We start from the raw sequence: 18,509 nt of genomic DNA on the forward strand, positions 1-18,509 counted from the left end.
AATTAACAGCTAGAATGCCAAAGGTCTGCAATGCTGTAATTGCTGCAAATGGAGGATTCTTTGACGAAAGCAAAGTTTGATGTAAAAAAAATCTTATTTCAAATACAAATCATTATTTCTAACCTTGTCAATGTCTTGACTCTATTTTCTATTCATTTCACAACATATGGTGGTGAATAAGTGTGACTTTTCATGGAAAACACGAAATTGTTTGGGTGATCCCAAACTTTTGAACGGTAGTGTATATCTATATATAGATAGATAGATAGATAGATAGATAGATAGATAGATAGATAGATAGATAGATAGATAGATAGATAGATAGATAGATAGATAGATAGATAGATAGATAGATAGATAGATAGATAGATAGATAGATAGATAGATAGATAGATAGATAGATAGATAGATAGATAGATAGATAGATAGATAGATACATAGATAGATACATAGATAGATACATAGATACATAGATACATAGATATTTAGTCAAGTAAATTTTCTGTGAGACAGTGCAAGCTCATAGAGAATTTACTTGATTGCTACTACTACTACTTTTGGCTGCTCCCGTTAGGGGTCGCCACAGTGGATCATCCATTTCCATTTCTTACGAGAATGTACTTGACTAACTGGATTATTTTGCTCCTTATTTGTTGAGCACTTTCCCTACCATTGAGTGTTTCTTTTAACAAAGTTATATCTACTACTTCTATTTTCAGCTGCTCCCGTTAGGGGTCGCCACAGTGGATCATCTGTTTCCATCTCATCCTGTATTCTGCATCTTCCTCTGTCACACCAGCCACCTGCATGTCCTCCCTCACCACATCCATAAACCTCCTCTTTGGCCTTCCTCTTCTCCTCTTCCCTGGCAGCTCCATATTCAGCATCCTTCTCCCAATATATCCAGCATCTCTCACCCTACACATGTCCAAGCCATCTCAATCTTGCCCCTCTTGCTTTGTCTCCAAACTGTCCAACTTGAGCTGTCCCTCTAACATACTCATTCCGAATCCTGTCCCTCTTCTTCACCCCCAATGAAAATCTTAGCATCTTCAAGTCTGCCACCTCCAGCTCCGCCTTCTGTCTTTTCATCAGTGCCGCTGTCTCCAAACCATATAACAAATATATAAATATATATATATATATATATATATATATATATATATATATATATATATATACACACACACATATAAAATATGTGAAAATTGTAAAAAATTCAAAATCTACATAGTTGATTTCTCTCTTCATGTTCGGAGATGTATACAGTGACATAATGATCTGGCTCTCTATCCAGCGCTAGCCCATGCAAAAACAAACCGGCTCTTACGAGGTTCACAAATTGAACCAACTGCGAACCGGCACTAGCACCAGCCCAGAGCTAGAACTAGTTTTGCGTTGGTGGAAACTGGGGGTAGGCTGGACATGGAAATGACAGCTGGAGTAATAGAGCAAAAAAAAAAAAAGTATCAGGGGTGATCTGCTATATACCTACGATACATTTTACCCATTAGTGTAGGGTTAGGGTCAATAGCACTTTAATAATAGCAATGTATTATCGGAGTCCAATTGCACTCCAATAATATATCGCAAAAATAAATACATGCCGTGTTGAGGCCCACCACTCGTGTGGCATAACAGGTGACCTTAGCGATAGCGTGTGCGGTGCTAATTGTCTCCCTCGAGGCAGCACGTTGTGTCTGAATGTCTGTGGGTCGAGCACCATGTGTGACAGGGTTAAACAGGGTGGGGATTGGGGGGAGGGGGGGTAACACACCGCTGCTACTCATAAGACTTTGGCAGCCTGACTCTCACTCTGCCTGTCCTCATCAGCTTCACCCCTCCATCACGGAGTCTTTGACCCTGCTCTAGGGCTGTTGGCGCCAACCACAGCAGGAGTGGTGGTGGGGGCTACCAAAATACCCCCATCACCCCGACAACAACAGCCAAGTCAGGCCACTCAGCTGCACAAAACGCAGACAGAGACAGCAGAAAAACTGACACGCCAACCAGGAAAGTCCCTTTAGGCTGTGACAGAATGGTGAGAAGGTGTGATAAGTGGGCAGCCCATCCAGGGTTAGAAAATAAAAGATGAGCTGTGGGTGGCAAGAATCCACAAAAATTAGAAAAAGCAAAATAATTTGGGAAGGAGTGCAAAGAAGAACAAATGGTTGACACTGCAGTTAAGAACCGAGGACCTTACTTACTTATTTATACTCCTCAGGACCATGGTTGGGTTTCCATCTCAAAAAAAGTGATGCATTATCGATTTCAAAAGTAATACTTTATGCACAACTCCCTGTAAACATTGATTTATTACATTACTTGCAATACGATTTGCATCAGTTGTATCCCCACAAATATTGGGACTGCATCCTCGTCAGTCAAAACAATTGGGATAACTTAATAGATATGTAATGCTGCAGGGCGCAGTAGTGACTGGTCCCACAGTTATTTGGGTTGCACAAAAACATTTTCAGTGTGGATGTTTGCAGTATATTTTCCTAATGTTGTTCTGTTGCACATGTTGCAGTTGCTCTGCCTTTTGTTTTTCTGTTATGGGTTTTTCTTACCATTGTCATGTGTGGGTTCGCAGTTTCTCTGCTTTTGTTTGCATTTGCTTTACCCCTTTTTCATTGTGTTTTCTTCACATTTTCACTTGTGTTTTGTAACATGTCAATGTGTTTCTGATGATGCATTTTTGTTGCATTCCTTTGCATGTACCAGCCACCATGCATTTCTCCTTAAAGTTGTCAAAATATATGCCCGCATTAACTGAGAATGCGGTAACTAATTATGACAAAAATATAGCAGAGGATGGGGAAGGGATGTCATTTTTTATAATACAGCTTCAATCTGATGTACAAAGGGGTGATGACAAAAGAACAAACTTATTTTTATAACTGGTAACTGTAATATGTAACAGCAAACTTTGGCAGTTAAAACCCAATTTTCATATTATTACAGAAGAAATTATAATTTTCTATATCTCGCATTAGTGAAAACTCTTCAGAGCCGCAGTTGGTTAAATCGTTCCCCTTAACTGTGGATCAGCATTCTTTGCCAGCATGTTAAAAGTCAGTGATTGAATTTGGTCAGCTATACACGATGGTTTTGTCTGTATGCCTGCTTGAGTTTGATTGAGGAGCCAGAGCTGAGGGCAACAGCTTGTTGTCCTGCTGGGCACACCATCTCATTATAACAGCATGTTAATGACACACAAGATTACCTTCACGCCCTTTGACCTTTTTGGTCACAGAACCTCCACAAAGAAGGCATGGAAACAATCAGGCCTAACAGACTCTATCCTGCTCTGGCCTCTATCTCCACAACTCTGCCTTCCTCGCACACCCTCATACCCTGAACAATGTCGATCTCTGTCTGGTTGATTCTGTAAATGGCTTCAGAGGAAAAGAAAGAAAGATAGACAAGCACTTTTTTTAGTACAGTATTGAAATAAACTTTCTGGCCACCATCTGAAGCCATTAACTGCCATATTCTCTCACAAGAGGCAAAAATGGGTAGAGGTTGAAATGCAAGCTCATGATTGTGGCTTACCAGAGTCATCTCTATCTATATTAGCAATACAGTGGACAAGCCATTGGGAGTGGCTCTCAGAGAGAAGGAGCCACACTGGGTGGTTACCCCATCTCTTCATTGTGCGATGTGGTTGATGCATTCTCTTCGCTCTCGAGATGAACTCTATTAAAGAGCGGGGACTGGTGCTCTCCAGCTGAACCAGCAGACCTCACTCTACTGGTCTTGGAGCTTATTCAGTTTGGGCCGTGCACCTCATGTAACTTGGTTCTCCTGCACATAATTACTGCAAACAAATACCAAGCATTTCTTGGTGTGGGGGAGTGAACTCTTAGTAACTATGCCGACCTGGCATCAGAAGTTGGTCTCATTTATAACCGTTGCATACGCAACGGTTATAAATGAGACCCCGGGTGACAAACTCGAGCCATGAGTCACCTTATGACTTAAGGGGCTGTCCTCAGGGATTGCCCTTGAGTCTTTGCCTGTTTTTCATGGTGACTCATGACTCCAGTTTGTCACCTGAGGTTTCATTTATAACCGTTGCATATGCACGAAATGGAGCCTGAAAGAGGTGTACATCACTTCCCATGGAAAATGTGTGATCTATAAAAACAAAATTGACGGGAGACTGTGTGCACCTGTATGTAAACGCAGATGGTGAGGTGGTGAATTGAAGCCAGATTGTATAATGATGCCTCTTACACATTCAAGTCCTTTTTTTTTGGCACATGCCATTTTCGGCTTTTGTGCACACTTACACATTTAGTAAGGATCCTACGCGCTGTTTTATAAATGAGACCCCTGGTGAGCTGGCCTTTTGATCTGGGTGATCCTAACACCACTGGGCCATTGCACCTCATCTGGGCATGAGGCCACTGTGTTTTTGACATTTTCTTACCAAATAGATTTTAAGTTTTCATCCATGGCAGATGCTTCGTAACGCTGTTTCAAAGGATTTTTTTTTTTGGTGTATACATTTTTAAGCATGATGAAAGCCAACCTTTGAGGAATTACGAATCTACGCATCAGGAAGTGAGGGTATTCAGTGCTGATGTGTAGAGAAAATAGATAGAGGTCATCTAACAAGGGCAAAGAAGGAGAGCGATGATTGTGTCATTTTCTCAGCTTCGAGTCAAGTGGTGCTCGTTAATCGTGATGAGTTGCAGGGCGTCATCTGCCTCTGACTGCAGATGGTGTTTCCCTATGAATGTAGCTGAACCATGCTTTGGGGAAATCCATCAGGCCTGTAGAAGCAGTCACTGTCCTGTAGGGGAAATATACACAATTCACCAGGACCCTGGAACCTCCTACTTGTTGAACTTCGTCTGAAAAACATTGCTTTATAAAAAATCAAAGGGCGAGGAAGACATTGGTTATTTTTACTTGCATTTATGATAAACATTTGAGACTATGCAAATTATAAAACATTGGCACTGTCAAGTCTGAGGTGCATTGTATCTGAATCTTTCCACAAAGTCCTTCGGAAAGTGAAATCCTCTTCTATCCTCATCATGTCTTTCTCTGACCTACTGTACCTGCACTTCGTAACCTGGAATCTTTCCTGCAAAACACATCAGTGAAAGCCAGAAACATGTGACTGATTTCACAGCTCAAGTTCAGATTTCAAGTTCACCGAAGTACTGTACTCTGTGGTCTGCATTATTCAACAACCTCATATTCCAAGCCCAAACCAGGCCGGCAGCAGCCAAGACAAGAAAGATATCCAACTACACAGTCCTGTATGGAAGTAGGGCAGAACTGACTGTGAGGCTAGCTAGCACACAGCAGACACTGTGAGGCTAGTAAGAGTTCAGTCATTGCAGAGCAGGTAGAGAATATGCTTTGCTACTTTGACAGTAAGGCGTTTTGTGTGGTAGATTTCAGACACTCCTCTGAGCTTTAACACACTTTATAGTGCCTTTGGACACTGCTGAGAAGAAATGTATGTATTTATAGGAGGTTGCCCACAGTATTAATGTTTTATTAGAAAATTTCATTTGTAGTTATAAGGTAATGTGAGACTGTTTCAAGGCCCTTAACTTTGTTTGAGAAATGAAACCGTTGAGACTTGAGCCAAACCGAACTGGTATTTGCAGTTTCTTTCCCTTTCATTATAGCAAGCACTGCTGTTTTAAAAAGAAACAGACCTCATACGGCATGCATTATATTACCATTTGTCTTGAGGGGGAAAATACCACAAAAGTTACACACATTGCCTTCACATGATGTTGTTACACAATTTAATTTGGAGTCGACATAGACAAGGAGATATGAATTTTAAACTGGCATGTGATTATCTCAGAGGCTATTGCCTTTGTCTCATTAACAACAGGTTGCTTTCAGTCTAGTTAATAAGACTGACTGTGTTTGCCAAATCAAAAGTCAGGTATCAACACAAGCATATAATAGGATCTAATCAACACCATGCCCCAAGACCTTAAAGACAGGTCCTGGCAAGCTGACATACTGAGGGTAGAGAGAAAAAACTGGAAGTACCCTCTGAGCGGTAGATAACCAAGTATATGGTGGCAGGTGGTTATTATAGACTGTGTCAGAACTTTGTAAGATATCCCCATCTTCAGCTTTCCTCAGAAGGTCAGCTGCTTGTGATTACATTCAATCTCTTTTTAGGATTAATTTTCCACACATTCATCTAGGTGTGAAATCCCCACTGTGAAGGAGGGCCTGGTCTCTTCAATTTCATAATCTCCAGCTTTTGTTAACAAAGCTTAGACTTCCCTGGTAATCAATCCTTTTATGTGTTTTTGTTTCCAAATCTGCCAAGTATAACTGATATATCTTTCCACCCCCCCCCAAACCCCATCTCTTTTCAGGATGGCTCCAAGCAGAGGCAGGTGAGGAAGAAGACTGTCTCATTCAGCTCCATGCCAAGTGACCGTAAGATTAACAGCACAGCTGCCTGCATGGCCTTCATGATGGAAGGCTGTGAGATGAAGAAAGTACGCTCTAATTCACGTATGTACAACCGCTACTTCCTGTTGGACCCGGACATGCACTGGTTACGCTGGGAGCCCTCTAAGAAGGATTCAGAGAAGGCCAAGTTGGAAATCAAGAGCATTAAGGAAGTCCGTCTGGGTAAGAAAACACCTGTGTTGAGAAGCAATGGCCTCTCAGATCAGTTTCCTGATGAGTGTGCCTTCTCTATCATCTACGGGGACAACTATGAGTCATTAGATCTGGTAGCCAGCACAGCAGATGTTGTCAGCACCTGGGTGATGGGTCTGCGATACTTGGTGTCCTATGGTAGGCACACCGTGGACATGGTGGAGCCCAGCCAGCCCAGCCTGCGAACCTCCTGGATAAGCTCTGTATTTGAGCTGGCAGATATTGAAAAAGAGGGACACATAGACCTGTTCAGAGCTACCCAGATCATCAAAGGGCTCAACCCTGGAATGAAAGAATCCAGGATAGAGTTGAAGTTCAAGGAGCTTCAGAAGGCTAAAGATCAATACGGAGAGGACATTAACATGGACACATTTGTGGAGGCCTACTGTGAGCTATGTACGCGGCCAGAGATTTTCTTCCTACTGGTACAGTTTTCCAGTAACAAGGAATACTTGGATAGTAAAGATCTAATGCTGTTTGTTGAGGTGGAACAGGGAGTGGAAGGTGTGACAGAGGACATGTGCAGGGATATTGTTCAGAAGTTTGAGCCATCTGCTGAGGGCAGAGAACGAGGCTATCTCTCCATTGATGGCTTCACGCACTACCTCCTCTCTTCTGAGAGCCACATCTTTGACCCCCAGCACAAGCATGTGTGCCAGGACATGACCCAGCCGCTGTCCCACTACTATATCAACTCCTCACACAATGCCTCTCTCCTGGAAGACCATTTTTGGGGCTCCTCAGATATTAGCAGCTACATTAGAGCCCTAAGGATGGGTTGTCGCAGCCTTGAGGTCATAATATGGGATGGCCCAGATAATGAACCGGTGGTGCATGTAGGAAGTTCTGTAGCTTCACAGCTTGCCTTCTCTAAAGTGCTGGACATTATAAACCAGTATGCTTTCGAGAGCTCCGAGTATCCCTTGATCCTTTGCTTGGTAACCCACTGCTCTATCCCACAGCAGAGGGTCATGGCACAGCATATGAAGAAGATCCTCGGAGACAAGTTATATGTGGAACCACCCAACAAAGAGGAGCACTACCTGCCATCCCCAGAAAAACTCAAAGGCAGGATTCTCCTAAAGGGAAAGAGTTTACCCCCAACCTGCACGGACTCTGAGGGGGAGGTGACAGATGAGGAGGAAGGTCTGGAAATGTCCCGGAGAGTAGGTGCTGATGAGAAGGACCAGCTGAATGGTTTGGGTTGTAAGAGACTTAAGCTGTGTCGTGAGCTGTCTGACCTTGTGTCTCTCTGCAAGTCCATCCAGTTCAGGGACTTTGAAATCTCAAAGAGGGACCAGAAATACTGGGAGGTCTGCTCTTTTAACGAGGTGGATGCAAACAGGTTTGCCAATGAGTTTCCAGAAGATTTTGTGTGTTATAACAAGCGCTTTCTCTCAAGGGTATATCCCACACCCATGCGGATCGATGCCAGTAACATGAACCCCCAGGACTTCTGGAAGTGTGGCTGCCAGATCGTGGCCATGAACTACCAGACTCCAGGACTGATGATGGACCTTAACCTGGGCTGGTTCAGGCAGAATGGAAACTGCGGCTATGTGCTGCGGCCTGCCATCATGCGGGAAGAGGTATCCTATTTCAGTGCCAATGCCCGGGACTCTCTGCCTGGTGTGTCTGCACAGCTCCTTCACATCAAGGTCATCAGTGGGCAGCACCTGCCCAAGCCCCGTGGCTCTGCTGCCAAAGGTGACGTGGTGGAGCCCTATATCTATGTGGAGATCCATGGCATCCCAGCTGACTGTGCTGAGCAGAGGACCAAGACTGTGTCCCAGAATGGTGACAACCCTATTTTCGATGAGAGCTTTGAGTTTCAGATTAACTTGCCAGAGCTGGCAGCACTGCGCTTTGTGGTGCTGGATGACGACTACATCGGAGATGAGTTCATTGGCCAGTACACCATCCCATTTGAGTGCCTCCAACCAGGCTATAGACATGTCCCTTTGCAGTCTCTGACTGGGGAGTTCCTACCCAACACAACTCTGTTTGTCCACATAGCCATCACCAACAGACGAGGTGGGGGGAAGGCCCATAAGAGGGGCCTATCAGTGAGGAAGGGCAGGAAGGCGCGGGAGTACACTTCGACCAAGACCACAGGGATCAAAGTGGTAGATGAGCTCTTCAGAGCCTCCACCCAGCCCCTCAGGGAGGCTACAGACCTAAGAGAGAATGTGCAGGTAAGACCTGGTTAGTTGGGAGCAGTAAGTGTTAAGTTTGTCTTGCATTTGCCATGATACATTTTGTTTGTTTTATTGAAAGGCTTTTAGTGCATGGTGCATATAAAATCAAAAAAAGGTTTATGATGACAACCTACATTCAGTCACATTACCAGAACTTGACGAGTTTGTAAAAACCATCATAATTTGCATGAAGGTATTAACCAATCAATTTTGAGATTAAAATATTGCAGCTATTTCATAAGATCCAGATTTAGGGCACAGATACGTACATCACAAAGAAAAGGGCACAGGTGTTACATGGACTACCACTGATGTTAGTCAACATGTGAGTGGAGAATATTAGCAGCTTCTCTCGCCATTTAGCCTGCACTTCATTATGTCACAAAGATTTATAAACATGTTACGAGTTCAAAAAAGTCATTAATTAGGACAAGGAAAACAAGGGGTAAACATTGTCAATAATTCTTATACTCAGCTGTTGTCTTCCCTTCGAGCTTCAGTGAATAGGAACAAAATGGCTTTGTGCGGCTCAAAGCTCATTTGGGTTTGTTACTTTTGTGGATTGAGCCTTGTCACTAATTGTGCTCTATTAATATGTTGCAGAAGAGGAGAGAGCTAAAATGACATTGTTGTGCAATTAAGAGGCTTACAAATAGTGTACTCTTTAATGAGGGACAATTATGGCCCAGGAGAGAGGTCCAGGTTTAGATGCTCGGTGTACTACTTTAAAACTCCATTTGATGAGCCAGTGAAGGCTGGTGACTGTTTACTTTAGTAATGATCACCAGCTGTGGCCATGCAGCACCGCTTGTCATCGTGTTTGTGGTGACCAAACGATGCGATATGAAGCTTGTCTCATTTTCTCTAGTCTACCAGCTGTGAGACAGGGAGGGGATGTGGGCCTTTTATATGCCCTGCCATCCGGTTTAGACTGGCAGACTCTTGTCTTGTCTGACAGCTTTCAAAATAGAATCTATCTCACCGTGTACTTTGAACTTAATAGCTGTCTGAACTGTTGACACAACACCATCTCTTTAAGCTGTTTATCCAAATCTACGTTGCTCAGTCTACTTCAGGAATGCCGTTGACTAGTGTTTTTTTTTTAATCCTGAAAAGAGATCAGCCAGTCTTCCAGAATACATGGTGAAAACAAGGAGTATCCTCGAGGCTATTGCCAGGTTGACTCTAATTTTTCTTGATGTGCCAAATATCTCGTTTCCCATGATACATTTTTTGCCCTGTTACTTTTTTTTTCTTTTTGGATTTCTCCCCCTTTTTCTCCCTAATTGTGTCTGGTCAATTACCCCACTCTTCCGAGCCATTCCAGTCCCTGCTCCACCCCCTCTGCTGATCCGGGGAGGGCTGCAGACTACCACATAACTCCGCCAATACATGTGGAGTTGCCAGCCGCTTCTTTTCACCTGACAGTGAGGAGTTTCACCAGGGGGACGTAGCACATGAGAGGATCATGCTATCCTCCCCCCCAAGTTCCCCCTCCCCCCTGAACAGGTGCCCTGACCGACCAGAGGAGGTGCTAATGCAGTGACAAGGACACATACCAACATCCAGTTTCCCACTCGCGAACATAGCCAGTTGTGTCTGTAGGGATGCCCGACCAAGCCGGAGGTAACACGGGGATTCGAACCGGCAATCCCCATGTTGGTATGCAACGGAATAGACCGCCATGCCACCAGGACACCCCCTCCCCCCGTTACTATTTTGTCTCATTGTTCTTATTCCAAGCCGTTCTTTTCTTTCCAGCATTCCTTGTACTTTGCCTCTTTACTAAAGTACCTTCTGAGCTCTGATTGTTTCATTTGGAGGCTTTAGAATCTTAGACCCATTAGAAATAATCTGGATTTGGCATTGATTTGAAACAATATTGCATTCAAGCAAAAGGGATCATGCCTTCTTTTTTCTCCAAGTTGTGTAGTTGTGTGAACACAATAGCGTTGTCTGCAGCAGGAAGATTTTCCCTCTTCAAGACTATTTCTACAGCAGCAATGTTACCTTGTGAACCTTCCAAGTACATTTTCTCAGGGGGTTAATATAATGCTTCGCTATCTACTTTTGCTCACTGATGTATTTTAATGCCCATTATTGTGCGTAGATTGGCTGTAAATTGTAACGGGCTTCTCAAAGGACTGCAGAAGGGAGTTATACGGTTGATAGGATGTGGACTTAACAAAAGGATGTACAAAAGTAGGCCAAGATGCATGTTCATGTTCCTTTATAGACACTTGAGACTAATGTAATACACTCCATATTCCACATCCACATCATAGCTTAAATGCCAAGGTCTGCAAGTCTGTCTTCAGACAAAATATCAAGAGAAAGCTAGGCTTTGGACCATTTCTCCCCTCTAACCTTAGTCTAATGGCATGGCAAACACACAACCACACTAAACTAAACAAGCAGCAGTGTGATTACAGATCCCATGGCATGCTGTCAGTTGTGGGAATTAGCCAAGTTGTAAAAAACAAACCATTTAATGAGCAGAGACACCAAAACATGCTTAAATTCATGCTCTGATTTTGGAAGCAGATATATTTGCAAATTTTATCCTGAATGAAATATGGAGAGGGTAATTTTTAAGGAAAAAATGGGAATGAAAGGTTTCATGTATGGAAGTATATGAAATTAAATTAAATATAATTTCCCCCAACCCACAGCAGTGCAACACAAAGACAAAAACACGTACCCAGACTACAAGAACTATCCAAACTAACACATATATCAAAAATTTAAAATTATAAAAAAAAAAATCACTGTCCAGGAGAACGAACGCCAGCCAGGATGACTGTCGGAACTGCTGGTCTGCATGGGCTAGCAGTTAGCTTAGCCTGACCCGCTTGCGCGTCCTGTCAGACTGCCCTTGGTGTTTCGTCTTCAGGAGTAGCCGTGGTCCGTGGACCCACCGGACGCAGCAGACCAAGCTCCTTGAGCCGATTCAATGCCAGCTGTCCCAGCCAGACACCCTCGACACACTTCCCTGCGCTCCACATGACGACACCAAAAACACCATAGTCAACGTTGGGCAAGGCCGCTGCCAGACAGGCTTCAGTGTTATCAGAACTGCCGGTGTGCATGGGCTAGCAGTTAGCTTACCCTGCCCCGCTTCCGCATCCGGTCAGACCGCCCTGTCTGACAGGACATATTGTTTACAGGAATTCTGTAATACCTGTAAACAATCAATAATGTTGAAAAACAAATTCCCATCACTGATGTTTTTTGCCGACACAAAATATTGTGATATTTGGAGGCAGGATCATAGTGTTCTTTGGATGGGTAACCTAACTTTATGGCACACAAATACAAAAACAGTTTGTTAGCATCAGGCCCCCAAAGATTTTCTCATATGTGAGTCAGCATAGAAACCAATTATAAGCACGACACTAAATATGGCTTCTTGGCATTTCAAGCCTGTTAATCTGACTCAGAATAATCTAACACATCCTAACTGTGATTGAACTTGAATCAAATTGCTTCTACTAAGTATGGAAATAATCAGAGGCAAGCCATGTGTCACAGCTGACATTTTAATCTGTTCTGCAGCCCTGAATCACCTTTCAGTGGTAACAAATGGTTTTGAAATCTCACACATAGATGAGAAATGGTGATAAGGCGTGGTAGGCGGATGGATAATTACAGGTGAGATATCAGTAAAGCAACCAGACTGCTTTTTTTTTTATTTGTCAGATTTATACAACAAACAGTTCTTAACCGTTGCTCGTTCATCCGCATTTCCCCATTTCTGCTAGTTTTGAAATGTAAATACTCCTTATTGAAGGGAGGAGATGAAAAGGGAGGAAAAAAGAAAGGCTTTAAAGAAGGTAAATAAAGGCCGGTTGAAAAGAGAATCTTTGGGCTTTTAAATCATTTGAATGGAAGTGTGAAGGCTTTGTGAGAGGCCATCTGTGGTGGATCCCGGACCCTCAGATCATCATGAAACCCTCCAGGCGTGGAGGTGGTGGATAACATGCCCCAGGCCACCAACCACTTGTGGTCCAGCCGTGCAGCGTCTTCAGCCTCTTTTATTTTGGTCCCGATATGTCTCCGAGTCTGCCAGGGACTCGCGAGCGGGTTAGAAAGACAGAGAAGAGACATTTACATGAGAAAGAGTTTCACACACACACACACACACACACACACACACACACACACACACACACACACTTTTTTAGTCGTACCTCCTGGTGTAAGGGCATGTGACCTCATCACCCCAGTGAAGCACTGCAGCACTTGCACATACGCTTAAGTACATCAAATGGCGCTGTCGAAAGCATTATTTCATTTCACCGAATTCATAAAAAAAGCCTCTTTTCATCCTCAAAGTGCTCTGTTTCCAGTTGATTTGCTTTTGACAATGAGAGAGAGAAAGGGGCATCTTACACTGAGAGAAAACAGTGTGATTGCCACGCCGGCTGACAGAGTGGACACAGTGGGGTTGCCTTGTGTGCTATGTGGACCCAGGCCGGAGATGGGGGGGGGGGTCTTTTTCAGAAATCAAGCAGTTCAGTTCAGATATTTATTTGTTTATTTATCCCCCCCCCTTTTTTTCTCCCCAATGGTACTTGGCCAATTACTCCACTCTTCCAAGCTGTCGCGGTTGCTGCTCCACCTGAGGGCTGCTGGCTACCACATGTCTCCCCCGACACATGTGGAGTCACCGGCTGCTTCTTTTCACCTGACAGTGAGGAGTTTCGCCAGGGGGACGTAGCACGTGGGAGGATCATGCTATTCCCCCCAGTTCCCCCTCATCCCTGAACAGGCACCCCGACCGACCAGAGGAGGTGCTAGTGCAGTGACCAGGACGCATAATCACATCCGGCTTCCCACCCACAGACACGGTCAATTGTGCCTGCCTGTAGGGACGCCCGACCAAGCCGGAGGTAACATGGGGATTCAAACTGGCAATCCCCATGTTGGTAGGCAACAGAATAGATCGCCACACCACCCGGACACCCCCACTTCAGATCTTTACTGTCTCTCAAGGGGAAATTTGATTTGCAGTAGAGGGCAAAACCACAAACACAACATACAAGAGGACGCGGGGCCAAAAAAACTGTTCGTTAAAACCTGGACATAGAGCGAGGTCTTCCTCCTTGATGCCGCTTTGTGGCGGATCGAGTTTTACTTTTGTTGGAGGAAGAAGGCGGCCGACAGTTTGGGTCTTTGCTGAGTGTGCATGCCAGCCAGGCTCTGCCTCATTCACTGACACACCATACTGGGGGGGGAGAAGAGAGAGAGAGCGAGAGAGAGAGAGAGAAAAACAAAAGCCGCAGTGTAACCAAACATGCAGTTCTCATTTGGGGAATGTTGGTAAAGAATTTGGGGGAGGGGTGTAATTAAAAACATAAGCCTTTTTTTTTGGGTTGCACTATTGCAACACAAGCCTGGAAACAATATGACTTTTTTTAACTTCACAACAATAAACAAACAAACAAAAAAGAGTGTGTACACGTGTGCACAAACGTACACACGCGCATTGATTAAACAAGGGATACTTTCCCACCACTTGTGCACAGTTTGCATTCTTGTAAATATTAGTGCACCCAGTGAACTCATGCTTGCAGCTCGCATGCTCAGGCCCAACACACAGTCGGTCCTCCCCCGCAGGGTTTAATCCGGGGAATAATCCCACCGTGTAATGCCCTGTACCTATTGTGTTTCAGTCCTGCACCCCTCGGCAAGTGCTTCTCCGTGGCTTGCTCTTGGTGGCCGAGGCGAGTGTTAAAGACTCTGCATACAGATCCCTCCCGTGTCCTCTGGCACCACTCTGCAGGAGGGTCAGACCCCACAGTGACAGTGTCCTCTAGTGGGAGAGAATAGATACCCTTCTGCCGGGCTGGAGGTCTATAGTCTGGGGGACACAGCCCCCTTTTCCCACACTGCAGAGTACAGGGTGTGTGGACTGGCTTTCCAAATACCACCCAAGCTCCTTCTAAATTGTTTTTCACCCCCCCCCCCCATTTTGTACATTGCCTTTCCTGCCGTCCCTCCTCTCCCATGCCCCCCTTCCCCTTCTCGCACCGTCTCTCTCTCTCTGTCTCTCTCTCTGTCTGTCTCTCTGTCTCTTGCCTCTCTCTGTCTCTCTCTGTCTGTCAAATTCAAATTCAAATGTGCTTTTATTAGCATGACAAATATACATTTATATTGCAAAGCATTTTTACATAAAGGGCAATAAGAGTGCACGGATACAGAACATATATAGTACATCAACACATGCAATAAAACAACTTACACAGCTACGCCATGGCAACAAAATCCTGTGTGAGTGGATGTGTGTGAATTTGTCTGTCTCTGCATGTGTGTGTGTGTGTGTGTGTGTGTGTGTGTGTGTGTGTGTGTGTGTGTGCGTGTGAGTGTGAGTGTGTTCACATAAAGGACAAGAACAGTATACAATACAGAACACATATACGTACATCAACAGTTGTATACGTGTTCTGTAGAGAGACAGTCTGTCTCTTGTCTCTCTCTCTGTCTCTCTCTTTCTGTGTGTGGGTCTCTCTCTGTCTCTGTCTCTTCTGTCTCTCTTGTCTCTCTCTCTGTCTCTTGTCTCTCTGTCTCTCTGTCTCTCTTTGTCTCTCTTTGTCTCTCTCTCTGTCTGTCTGTCTGTCTCTTGTCTCTGTCCCTCTGTCTCTCTGTCCTTTTCTGCACACAGAGGGACACATTAGGGCATTCAGTGGTTTCTTGTCCTTGACTAATGGGCTTATTTAGGGTACTGCAGTAATAGGTGGAAGTTTTGGGAGAGGATTTCCCTGTCCCCTTGTTTGTTTTTGGGCCTGAATACACGGCAAGGAAAAGGCTGCTTCTGGTCCTAGTGGATTAGTGAAGTTTCTGTTTGGAACTGCTAAGCTAGCGATGTGGAAGACCAGGAAGAATCGGATGCTAGGTCAGGGTTGGACTGATGTGGTGCAGAGTATGAAGGGTTTGGTGGCGGCTCGTCTGGGGATAGGGCACGCTTTCTACACCCTGACCAGTATTCTGGACTCTTTCAGGGCTCTGTGGGGGTTAAGACAAGTATGTGTTCACTAAGTGAAGATGGGTCACTTGTTCTCACTTTTCTATTTGTTATGGTCACGTGTGTGTGTATTGTCATTGAGCCACAGTACTGATGCTTGAGATTTGGTTTTTGTTTTTTTTTAGCTTGCCAGTTTAATGTTGATATGATCGGTATGGATGATTTTTATACAGTGATGTAAATAAAAGTTATTGTAAAAGTCAAAAGTCTCTCTCACACTCTCTCTTTTCCTCTCTCTCTCTCCCTCTCCCCCTGTCTCTCTCTCTCTCAATTTTCAATTCAATTCAATTCAATTCAAAGGGCTTTATTGGCATGAAAGTTGTAGAACAATCTCTCTCTCTCTCTGTCTCTTTCTGTCAGGGCTGGGCAATAATTCGATATTATCATCTATGACTGTCTTTTCACTGTTATTGTAAAGGGACAGAATTTTGACATTGTCATTCTGATGCACAGAATGTTGAGGACTAAATTAATGATAATCAGAATTTGTTACCTAAAATTTCCTCACAAAATTAGATCTCAACTATTACACTTCTCATTACAGATTTCTTACCCTTCCTCTATCTCCCAAACTTTGTCTTTTCAACTTCCTCTCTGCTTTTGTGCCTTTCTACCCCCTCTCCCTCTCTCCCTGTCTCTCTCTCTCTCTCTCTCTCTCTCTCTCTCTCTCTTTCCTTCCCTCTCTCTCTCTCCCTCCCCCGTCTTTCTCTCTCGCTCTCTTTCCCTCCCTCTCCCTCTTTCCCTCTCTCTCTCTCTCTCTCTCTCTCTCTCTCTCTCTCTCTCTCTCTCTCTCTCTCTCTCTCTCTCTCTCTCTCTCTCTCTCTCTCTCTCTCTCTCTCTGTCTCTGTCTCTCTGTCTCTCTCTCTGTCTCGTGCTATGTAAAAAGCCCCCGGCCTGGTTTGTGGTGTTCAGGCTGTCCTGCTGGCAGGCCATGCCTGTGGTGGACCTGAGGCCATAACATAGAGGAGGGCTTGGAGACTCTGGCCCAGTCTCGTCTGTTTTGGCTGGCAGCGCCACCTTGGAGAAAGAGAGTGGACAATGAAGAGTGAGAGAGTAAAGGATAGGGACAGCTAGAGGTACAAAGAGCAACACAGAGCCAATTGGCCGAGAGAGAGAGAGAGAGAGAGAGAGAGAGAGAGAGAGAGAGAGGAGAGAGAGAGAGAGAGAGAGAGAGAGAGAGAGAGAGAGAGAGAGAGAAAGAGAGAGAGAAAAAAAAAGCGGAGAGGGAGAAAGGCAGATGAGGGAGTGAATGTGCTTCAGCGCCTCTGGGCTGTGGTCAGGCTGATGTCATGGGAAAGGCTAGCTTTACTCTCTATAAGATAAACACTGGGCTTATCTTATCTGTCACTGCTCTTCATCTCCTATTCTACTTCAAAGTCACCGGTTAAAATACTTGTCATTTCGGTTGCGTCCGGGTAACGTAGCGGTCTACTCCATTGCCTACCAACGTGGGGATCTTCAGTTCGAATCCCCGTGTTACCTCCAGTTTGTTTGGGGCATCCCTACAGACACAATTGGCTGTATCTGCAGGTGGGAAGCCGGATGTCGGTATGTGTCCTGGTCACGGCACTAGCGCCTCCTCTGGTCAGGCGGAGCACCTGTTTGTTGGGGAGGGGAGCTGTGGGGGAATAGCATGATCCTCCCACGCGCTGCGTCCCCCTGGTGAAACTCCTCACTGTCAGGTGAAAAGAAGCAGCTGGCAACTCCACATGTAACAGAGGAGGCATGTGGTAGTCTGCAGCCCTCCCCGGATCAGCAGAGGGGGTGGAGCAGCGACCGGGACGGCTCAGAAGACTGCGGTAATTGGCCAGGTACAACTGGGGAGAAAAGGGGGGGAAAATGCCCCCCCCCCAAAAAAAACTTGCCATTTCATTTGTAATAGAATCATCTCTTTCACCAAGTATATCACATGCGGTAGCAATATGATAAGGTCGGTGACATGTTGACAGCTGATGTTGTCATGGTGTATACTAGTGTGCAGCTGTAGCTGTCCGACATATGGAGTTGGACACACATCAGCCAGTAAACATCTTTGAGTGACTTTGCATTGAGTGCAATAGAACCAGGTTTTTAATGCTGTGCTCAAGGACAGGCTCGGCTGTTGATGGACAGACCTTGGATGTCAAAGAGATTAGATTTGTACCCTTTTTATAAGGCCACACTCTTTAGATTTAAATCTTGGTGACTGGTTGTATCGTGTGATCCCAGAACAGTTTTTTTTTCATACTGCACTCCCTCTGGACAGACATATATTTTTCCATATTAGCGATGTTATACATATTTTCACATAGAATTTTAATATGGTCTGTTTTCATTGTGTTCCTCACATTTTTATTTGTTGTAACGTATAATGATTTTGTGGTACATCTTTAGTTTTGTTGCCATAATAAAATGATTGGTAAACAAAGACTCCCAGAGTCGATCGTCACAAAACAGATAACCATCAATATAAGTAAAAATCTATTATCATTTTAGAAAAGCACTGTTTTTTATTAAAAGACTCTGCCTACTGTATAACTCCATCAGTATTTGTATAATCAGTAGTTGTTGACTTTATTCTGCAAACTAAAAGTTGGGTGGTAGACAAGAGTTGAGGGAAGTTTACCTGTCAGTACGTATCC

At 44.4% G+C, this 18,509-nt stretch overlaps 1 protein-coding gene across 1 annotated transcript in view; it reads left to right on the forward strand.

The window, feature by feature from the left end:
- Nucleotides 1-18,509, forward strand: part of plcl5 (phospholipase C like 5) — a 144,041-nt gene that overhangs the window by 95,070 nt on the left and 30,462 nt on the right. The window contains exon 2 of the mRNA XM_056288383.1: nucleotides 6,375-8,861. Coding sequence (XP_056144358.1) covers nucleotides 6,375-8,861 — 2,487 coding nt within the window. The remainder of the gene's footprint in view (nucleotides 1-6,374; nucleotides 8,862-18,509) is intronic.

This window comes from Lampris incognitus, chromosome 10 (genome assembly GCF_029633865.1).
Source record: "Lampris incognitus isolate fLamInc1 chromosome 10, fLamInc1.hap2, whole genome shotgun sequence".
Classification (NCBI taxonomy): Eukaryota; Metazoa; Chordata; class Actinopteri; order Lampriformes; family Lampridae; genus Lampris; species Lampris incognitus.